We start from the raw sequence: 10,000 nt of genomic DNA on the forward strand, positions 1-10,000 counted from the left end.
CCTCTCAGGTTGTAGTTTAATGGCTGACGGAGGGCTGATGTCAGTGCTGCGCCTCTCAGACCAGCGGGATGTGCTGACAGAGGGTTCTGTTGGTTTACCTGATGGCTCCCCGGTGTGACGTGGCCCCGGGCCGGCACCAGAACCTGAACCAAACATCTGAGGGAGTTAAAAGGGAAGTCAAGCATTTCTCACTAGGAGGCGCTTCACTTTCAGTTCTACTCAAGAGCAAATTCTTTCCCAAATGAAATGCTGCAAAGTCGCTGTTCAAAACAGCCATTTACTGTTTGAAGTGTAGAGCTGCAGCGTTCGCTCTGGATTAAGGGATGATTTATAATCTTAAGGATTTAATGCATTAGACATGATTGTGTGGGGATGAACGGCTGTTAACGTCTACATTACATCATTTTGATGATATTTGATAAAAGATCCTCATTGTCAGTTTGTCAAAATAAATGTTTCCTGTTGTGTATAAAAGTTGTGTTTATGTTATAACATAAAGTATTGTGCACCCTTAGATTTCTTTTGCAGTTGTTGTACATCAGTTTAAATAAAACATGGAAACATACATGAAAACTAACGATGAGAAGAAGTTGGAGCCTGATCATGGAATGACTGTGTTTTATTGGCGGCGCTGCACCGTGGGTGAAGCTTAGAAGTTCATGTAAAAAACAAGAAATCATGTGTTAGAAAACCTAAACTAAAGCAGTTTTGTAATTGTCCCGGGTGTTTTAAGTGTCTGTATAGGAGCGTGCAATTAAAGTACTTTCATTACTAGAAGACAGGCTCAGTGCTTCCTGCAGTAAAGAGGGAGACATATTTCTGTCATCAGTCAAAAATCACTCATCAGATATCGCTGGGAACAATCAATCAACCCAATATTGTGAATCCGTGATGAAGCAGGACTGAAGGACTGACGTTCATTATAACAAACACGCTGACGTAACAACTCTTAATGTTTGAACACCGTCACGTCTTTCAAAACGCCTTTTTCAAATCTGGGAAAGATTCTTTGGCTCCATCTTCAAAATGACGTCAAAGTGAGAGAAATGCCGTCTCGTATCACAGCCGTCATCAGCCAGCAGCGCCTAATGTCTCCGGTTAATCTCAGATTAAATCTCAGATTAAATCCAGACGTGTCCCACAAGAGTCAGGAGGTCAGACAGCCTCAGAAATGTAGGGTTAGGGTAGGGAAATGTTAGGCTCGGGTAGGGTTAGGGTAATGTTAGGGTAGGGTAGGGTAATGTTAGGGTAGGGTAGGGTAATGTTAGGGTAGGGTAGGGTTAGGGTTAGGGTAGGGAAATGTTAGGGTAGGATAGGGTAGGGTAATGTTAGGGTAGGGTAGGGTTAGGGTAGGGAAATGTTAGGGTAGGTTAGGGTTAGGGTAGGGAAATGTTAGGGTAGGGTAGGGTAATGTTAGGGTAGGGTTAGGGTAGGGTAATGTTAGGGTCGGGTAATGTTAGGGTTGGGTAGGGTTAGGGTAGGGTAGGGTTAGGGTAGGATTAGGGTTGGGTAGGGGTAGGGTAGGGTTAGGAGTTATGGTAGGGTTAGGGTAGGGTAGGGTAGGGTTAGGACTTACTGAATATGACCCCACCAGCTGATCAGAACTGACTTTGGAAGGAGAAACAAAGACCTTGTGTTTGTTTTTATTCTCGTAAAAAAATAAAATCTTCAAAAAGATACAAAAAGTGTGTAGCTGCTTGTGATTGTGATTATTGATCCGTGTCCCTCTGGAGAGTGTGGGCTATTGAGTGCTGTGATATTCATCTTCTGAACGACCTTCAGCTTGATTCTGCTGACGGGGCAGTAATTCCAGTATCGACTGGTGAAGCTCCTCTGGTTGCTCATTAACGAGGCGCCTGTTTACAACATGTGACCCCAGATACACCTTTATGATGGGTTAGGGTTAGGGTTAGGGTTAGGGCTAGGGTTAGGGTTAGGGCTAGGGTTAGGGTTAGGGTTAGGGCTAGGGTTAGGGCTAGGGTTAGGGTTAGGGCTCACCATCCAGCAGGGTTAGGGTTAGGGTTAGGGCTAGGGTTAGGGTTAGGGCTAGGGTTAGGGTTAGGGCTAGGGTTAGGGTTAGGGTTAGGGCTAGGGTTAGGGCTAGGGTTAGGGTTAGGGTTAGGGCTCACCATCCAGCAGGGTTAGGGTTAGGGTTAGGGCTAGGGTTAGGGTTAGGGCTAGGGTTAGGGTTAGGGCTAGGGTTAGGGTTAGGGCTAGGGTTAGGGTTAGGGCTAGGGCTAGGGTTAGGGTTAGGGTTAGGGCTCACCATCCAGCAGAGTTCATCATTAAACTTCTCTTTTTACCTCAAATGACATTCCTCTGACTCGTACGTCCATACGTCCATACGTCCCATACGTCCATCCGTCCATACGTCCCATACGTCCCATACGTCCCATACGTCCCATACGTCCATACGTCCATATGTCCATACGTCCATACATCTATACATCCATACGTCCCATACGTCCATACGTCCATACGTCCCATACGTCCATACGTCCCATACGTCCATACATCCATACGTCCATACGTCCCATACGTCCATACGTCCCATACGTCCATACGTCCTCACACCTAAACCCCCCGACTGCTTCTGTTTCTCATCTCATTTCCTCTTTAAACACTTTTAGCAGAATGAGGATTTGATCTCATTTACAGATTCTTTTTAGCTTTAAACTGAGAGATGATTCCTCCTGGATCAGTTGTGAACTTTCAAAAGATGATCATATATATAAATTTTAACTTTGTTGATACTGATTTTAAAGTTAAAAGAGTTTCCTCGCCTTGCTTCTGTGGACTGTTTCTCTATAACAGTGATGTTTCTCTATAACAGTAATGTTTCTCTATAACAGTGATGTTTCTCTATAACAGTAATGTTTCTCTATAACAGTAATGTTTCTCTATAACAGTAATGTTTCTCTATAACAGTGATGTTTCTCTATAACAGTAATGTTTCTCTATAACAGTGATGTTTCTCTATAACAGTAATGTTTCTCTATAACAGTAATGTTTCTCTATAACAGTGATGTTTCTCTATAACAGTAATGTTTCTCTATAACAGTGATGTTTCTCTATAACAGTAATGTTTCTCTATAACAGTGATGTTTCTCTATAACAGTAATGTTTCTCTATAACAGTGATGTTTCTCTATAACAGTGATGTTTCTCTATAACAGTGATGTTTCTCTATAACAGTGATGTTTCTCTATAACAGTGCCTTGCTCGACTCTGTGGCGCCTCTATATAAAGACTATATAAATACAATTCAAATAAAATGACTGGAATTGAAAGTTCTTAAACATCCCCCCACGGTGAGTAAAGATCAGGATTCAGAAAGGATCAAACCTTTTGTCACCAGGACGTCTTTTTATCGATGCTTATGGATGAATTAAATTTAAATATGGCAAATAGGATAAATGTTTTGAAATTGTTTGCATTTAAACAAAAACCTTGTTGTGAACTTCAATGATCAAGACGCAATACTTTAGTATTTCATGTTCTAAACTTTCATAGCAAAACTTTTTATTAAACCAACTGACACGAAGCACCAGGGGGAGTGTTTTGATAGGAAATGATAAAGACATAAATATCAGACTATATCAAACTAAATCATTTTAGTTTCAATCAAAGATTATTACTGAGTTTAGTTTTACCAGGTTTAGATTGAGTTTATCTTCAGACGGAAGCAGAAAAAAACTACTTGAAAACATTCAAAAGTAAAAGCTTTTGTACCGTGGAAAGAAACCAGAGTACTAAAGTAGTACTGGAGTATACGTCCAGCCAGGTCACACACACACACACACACACACACACACACACACACACACACACACACACACACACACACACACACACACACACACACACACACACACACACACACACACACACACACACACACACACACACACACACACACACACACACACACACACACACACACACACACACACACGTCTATATCCTGTCTGGTACTTCACCTTGCTGTTGCTGTGCTTCGTATAATGAAATGTTTCTCTCTGTTCGTTCATCCAGACCTGATCGGGCCACTTAATCCCGATTTAATCCTGCAATTAGGTTTTCATCAAGCAGTGTGGTTTTATATTCAGGGTCTATTATTAAACTAAAGTTAATAACGACACACGACCTCACAAGAGGAAGATGCTGATTCTTACCTGAGCCAGTCAGTCGTTGTTATTGTGACTCTGACTGATGTGATTGTAAATAAAGTGAATATATTAACGATATAATCCTTTGTTATGCTGCGTCTCTTACTGATCATGCCTGTCGTCCAATCAGGTCACTGGAGAGGAAGCTGCAGCGCCCCCTGCTGGCCAAGTCACGCACCCTGCCCAGCATCCCCCAGTCCCCCACCGTCTCCAGGGTCCACCACACCGATCTCATCTCCGGCAGTCCTCCACGCAGGAAGAACGCCCCCACCACCACCCCCCTCCTCCCCCACCGGCACCAGCAACTCTAAGGCCTGCACTCTGCCACCGGCAGGTAAACCTTACCTGGAGAATCACCTGCATGCTTCCTAATGCCTTAGTTTGTTTATTCAGTTCAGAGTTTGTTAAAATAAAGTCTCTCAAATCCACCCGAGCCGCTCAGAAACCTTCGTCTTTCTAATCCTGAGAAGGTAATCTGTGACCTGTGAGCCCAAAACACTCTGGATTTCCCATCCAGTCAGAATGAGTGGTTGGTTCAGAGCAGAGCGTCGGGTCCAGGTGAAGACAGAACCTGAGTGGTTGGTAGGGAGCAGAGCGTCGGGTCCAGGTGAAGACAGAACCTGAGTGGTTGGTAGGGAGCAGAGCGTCGGGTCCAGGTGAAGACAGAACCTGAGTGGTTGGTTCAGAGCAGAGCGTCGGGTCCAGGTGAAGACAGAACCTGAGTGGTTGGTAGGGAGCAGAGCGTCGGGTCCAGGTGAAGACAGAACCTGAGTGGTTGGTTCAGAGCAGAGCGTCGGGTCCAGGTGAAGACAGAACCTGAGTGGTTGGTTCAGAGCAGAGCGTCGGGTCCAGGTGAAGACAGAACCTGAGTGGTTGGTTCAGAGCAGAGCGTCGGGTCCAGGTGATGACAGAACCTGAGTGGTTGGTTCAGAGCAGAGCGTCGGGTCCAGGTGAAGACAGAACCTGAGTGGTTGGTTCAGAGCAGAGCGTCGGGTCCAGGTGATGAAGGAACGTAAAAAGGGCAGAAGAGCTGAGCTGAAATTCCTCTCAGCTCCGTCAAACATAATCCTTTTCCTCTCCCTTTCAAGCTTCACACTTTGATTTGAGCCTCACCTGACGGAGAGCGTCTCGGGGTGTATGAAGAGGCTCCGTCCTCAGCCTCGCTTCTCTCTCCAACCTCAGAAAATCAAACGGCGCTCTTTACCTGGAGAGGACCGCTCCTCCTGCAGAATCCTGGACCTGAAGCCAGCCCACAGAGATACAGTATAACTCCTGTGCTTCTTAAGAATGAAAACATCTGGAGGCGGCGACGGTTTCATGAAGGACAGTAGACGGTACCGTTCTATCGGAGCAGGACAGTAGACGGTACCGTTCTATCGGAGCAGGACAGTAGATGGTACCGTTCTATCGGAGCAGGGCAGTAGACGGTACCGTTCTATCGGAGCAGGACAGTAGACGGTACCGTTCTATCGGAGCAGGACAGTAGACGGTACCGTTCTATCGGAGCAGGACAGTAGACGGTACCGTTCCATCGGAGCAGGGCAGTAGACGGTACCGTTCTATCGGAGCAGGACAGTAGATGGTACCGTTCTATCGGAGCAGGACAGTAGACGGTACCGTTCTATCGGAGCAGGACAGTAGATGGTACCGTTCTATCGGAGCAGGACAGTAGACGGTACCGTTCTATCGGAGCAGGAGAGTAGACGGTACCGTTCTATCGGAGCAGGAGAGTAGATGGTACCGTTCTATCGGAGCAGGACAGTAGACGGTACCGTTCCATCAGAGCAGGACAGGCTGGAGTTCAGGCTTCCTGAAGGTCCGTTGTCTTATTTAACTGTGAAAACGCCTCAGTCACACATGATGGAGGAGCTCCGACCCGACCCGACTCCTCTACGTCCCTCTGCCTCTTAATAAAGGTCCTTTCAAGTGTGGAGATAAAGAGAAAGGCTGCGTTATAGTTCTTATTTGTGAAGTTTAATTCTGAAGAAAGTTGTGCAGGAGCCCAGCCCGGCGCTCTGACCCGGCGCTCTGACCCGGCGCTCTGACCCGGCGCTCTGACCCGGAGCTCTGACCCGGTGCTCTGTACCGGCGCTCTGGCCCGGCGCTCTGTACCGGCGCACTGGCCCGGCGCTCTGTCCCGGAGTTCTGACCCGGCGCTCTGTCCCGGAGTTCTGACCCGGAGCTCTGACCCGGTGCTCTGTACCGGCGCACTGGCCCGGCGCTCTGTCCCGGAGTTCTGACCCGGAGCTCTGACCCGGCGCTCTGACCCGGCGCTCTGTCCCGGCGCTCTGACCCGGAGCTCTGACCCGGCGCTCTGACCCGGCGCTCTGACCCGGCGCTCTGTCCTCCGGGCACCGTTTGAGAGAGAGAGGAACGACAACAAAGAGGAAGACCTTATTAGAAGGAGTTCCCTTCCTGCAGTGAAGCTAAAACTCAAACTGCGACTCTGGAGGAAATAACTTTAAATCAACCACAGCAAGTTTTCCCATCACATCCTGTCACTCAGGAAACTGAGCCAACGTGGAGCAGCTAGAGTGACGGGACGGAGGGAGGATAAGATGCTGACACTGCAAAGGCTAATTTTTACCCTCTCTTTCGTGATGACCCTCTCTCTCTCTCGCTCTCACTCTCTCTCTCTCTCTCTCTCTCTCTCTCTCTCTCTCTCTCTCTCTCTCTCTCTCTCTCTCTCTCTCTCTCTCTCTCGTCTCTCTCTCTCTCTCTCTCTCTCTCTCTCTCCCTCTCTCCCTCTCTCTCTCTCACTCTCTCTCTCCCTCTCTCTCTCTCTCTCTCCCTCTCTCCCTCTCTCCCTCTCCCTCTCTCTTCCTCTCTCTCTCTCCCTCTCCCTCTCTCACTCTCCCTCTCTCTCTCTCCCTCTCTCTCCCTCTCCCTCTCCCTCTCTCTCTCTCTCTCTCTCACTCTCTCTCTCCCTCTCTCTCTCTCTCTCTCCCTCTCTTCCTCTCTCTCTCTCCCTCTCTCTCTCTCTCCCTGTAAGATAAGTTACATCTTCAGTTTATTTACTATACTCTTAGAGTTCTCAGAGTTAATAGAAGTATATTAAATGAACTCCAGTGATCTGTACCAGTAGAATAACAGCATGATTACCTTCTCGCATCACCGACTTTCCATTTGCTTTGGTGAAAAGAAATACAACTGCACTCTGAAAAAGTACATTCATTCAACAATTGTCTACGGAATCAACCTAAAATGTCATTTTAACAGTACTCTATTACTTCGCGGTGCCACCTGCCTCCAGCAGCCTGTTCATGGTCCCATCAGACGCTGGATTATTCTCGTGGTTGGAACTAAGGTTGCTTGATTTCACTGTGTGACCGTTCACCTGGTGTGACAATCGGTTGAAACAGGAGACAATGCTGCTCCTTCTCATATTAAAAGACTTGAAGGTGTTTGATCAAGTTACAAATGGCCGGTGTCACACTGCAAAGCATGATGGGATTTATCCTCTGGATGAAACTGGCCTTTCCCCACGCAGCATGTAATTATTTATTCAGCGTTCATTTAGAAAACCTGATCTGTCAGTCAGAAAGAATTCCGTCTGAGCATGGCGATGCAGGTAGTATTGTTTCATGATGGTCACTTGTAAACAAATAAGAAGCAGCTCTAACTGTTCTTTTTTTAAATTTATATTATTGTTTATTTTCTGTGGCGACTTCGTGAAATCTTTTTTTTTAGAAACAAATATTTCTCTTGTTTTCTATCATTTGATATTAAAGCCTTAATTTGGTTCCTTCCTTGAGAAACATCCGAGTCTATAAGCAAAATGAGACCTTGTCTTGTTCAAGCGATGACATAATTCCATCATTAAAACCAGTTTGTCATAGAACCCTGGACTGAACACGCCAGCTGGGATTGGACGATTTAGTCCAAGTGCTTCCACTTGATGCAGGTTTGCACTCTGACTAATGATCTGGGTCTGGCGTTGTCTTTCTGCCTCCTCTCTTTGTCTGACTGCTGCTGCGCCGCAAATATCAAGCTCACGCTCACGTGGTACGTTGTTGCTAAGCAACCACTGTCATCGACCATGATGCTGCTCTCTCAACCGCTCTTAATAAACTTAAAAAGAAAAAAAATCAAGTGTTTAATAACACAGCCGATGTTCATTTACAGATTTAAGTAACACCTTGCATTAGTGATGAGGAAGCCTCAAAGTCCACACAGAGACGCTCCCACGGTCCTTTAGTTCTGGTGTTATTGGGCTCAGCTGTAGAACACAGACGGTCCTGCCTGCAGCTCAGAGAGGAACCGATGCTGTAAGATCTCTCTCATGTAGCTCATTCACAAGCTCACTCCCGCCAGAACAACCTGCTGTTCAAATCTTATGCAATTACCGTTATTAAAAGGTAATAGCGTGAATTTGGGCATTAACCTACAGAAGCTGGCGTGAAAGCCTCTTGCAGGTGTGGTGTGTTCGAGTTACTTCAGCGGGTTCTGGATTATGCATCGTCTGGTCCAAATAATTCTAATGCAACAAAAAGCGCGTCTGCTACGTGCATTACTCGAGAATGCATTGACTTCTACATGTACTACAATACACCACACATGGATACTGAAGCAAAGGAGAAACTATCCAATTCTTTATTCATAAGCAATTTAGTCATTTTAAATTCCATCTTGAAATAATTCCTGTGGGCTCTCCACCCGCAGGAAAGGTTCTGGGTGACGGTGCTCAGACTGCCACCCCCACGAGGGAGGAGAGGGATGGATGGATGGATGGGTGGATGGATGGATGGATGGATGTTAAAATAAACTACCTATCTATTGGGATTACTGTATTACTGGGCTTAATTGTAGGTAAAAAAAAAAAAAAAATGCTAATTTCATGTTATTTTGAAAAACCTAAATTGATTATTTGCATTTGCAAATCCAATAAAGTTCTTTTATTTGTGTATTCTTCATGGAGAGAGGTGACGTGGTGCAGCCAGCTTATTCCAGGTTCAGTGAGTACCCTACTGTCCTGTGAGCGCTGCTATTCAGACGCTTTGACAGGAAGTGCGAGGAACATCGGATGCAGAGTGATGGGAGTCGATGGTGATTGGTGCAGCGCTGCCACAGTCTGACAGCAGTCATCCATCGCTGCTGTGTGACGATGAAGGCTCAGCTTGGAAAAAGAAGATAAAACAACAACAATCATCAGTGTCACAGCAAATCTCTTCAATCCACTTCAGTTTACACGAGTCATCATTTTTATGCAGCATGTGAAGTCATAATGAAGTTGTCCCGGAGGCGGACTGAGAGTCATGTTGTGCTGGTAATGCCATTGTAGAGTATATCACCTTAAAAAGGTACTTTATGGGCGCAATCACTGGCTGGCAGTCGTCTACAAATTGTGGATCGAGTTTCCAATAATTGCGCCGTCCACTCAGTCTCACTCAGGTACATCTACTCATCTCCTTCCCATTCCTCTCCTCCCTCTCATTTTCCTCCTGACAGCAGCCCGATCTCATTATTTCCTTTTTTTGTTTCCGTCTGTCTTCTTCTTGTTCTTCAAGGCGAGCTGTGGCGTTTGGAGGATGACATGGAGGGCGGCGATGAGCTGGAGCGCGGCGGCTGCACCGAGGCCCGCCCTCGCTCCCAGTCGCCGTTCTCCCACTTCCGGGCGCAGGCCGCCTATCTGCGCAAGAGCGTGTCGGCAGACGACCACCTGGACATGGGGTCTGACTGCAGCTCGGGGCCTGCGGTCGACAGCAAGCCGGCCGGCCGCAACAAAGGGAAGCTGAAGAGGAAGTTTGTAAGTTCACGCTGCTGCTGTAGCATCACTGCGTTCTGAACCACCCCGTTTGCGTCTCTTCGCCTGATTCCTTTTGATCCCAGAAC

The 10,000-nt window shown here is 46.6% G+C and overlaps 1 protein-coding gene across 1 annotated transcript in view; it reads left to right on the forward strand.

Moving 5' to 3' along the window:
- ankfn1b (ankyrin repeat and fibronectin type III domain containing 1b) overlaps positions 1-10,000 on the forward strand; it is a gene marked incomplete at both ends in the record, with an annotated part of 148,123 nt that overhangs the window by 17,288 nt on the left and 120,835 nt on the right. The window contains 3 exon segments of the mRNA XM_080477686.1: positions 4,299-4,431; positions 4,433-4,502; positions 9,676-9,914. Of these exon segments, the coding sequence (XP_080333812.1) occupies positions 4,299-4,431; positions 4,433-4,502; positions 9,676-9,914 (442 nt within the window).

This window comes from Lipophrys pholis (genome assembly GCF_963383615.2).
Source record: "Lipophrys pholis genome assembly, chromosome: 1".
Classification (NCBI taxonomy): Eukaryota; Metazoa; Chordata; class Actinopteri; order Blenniiformes; family Blenniidae; genus Lipophrys; species Lipophrys pholis.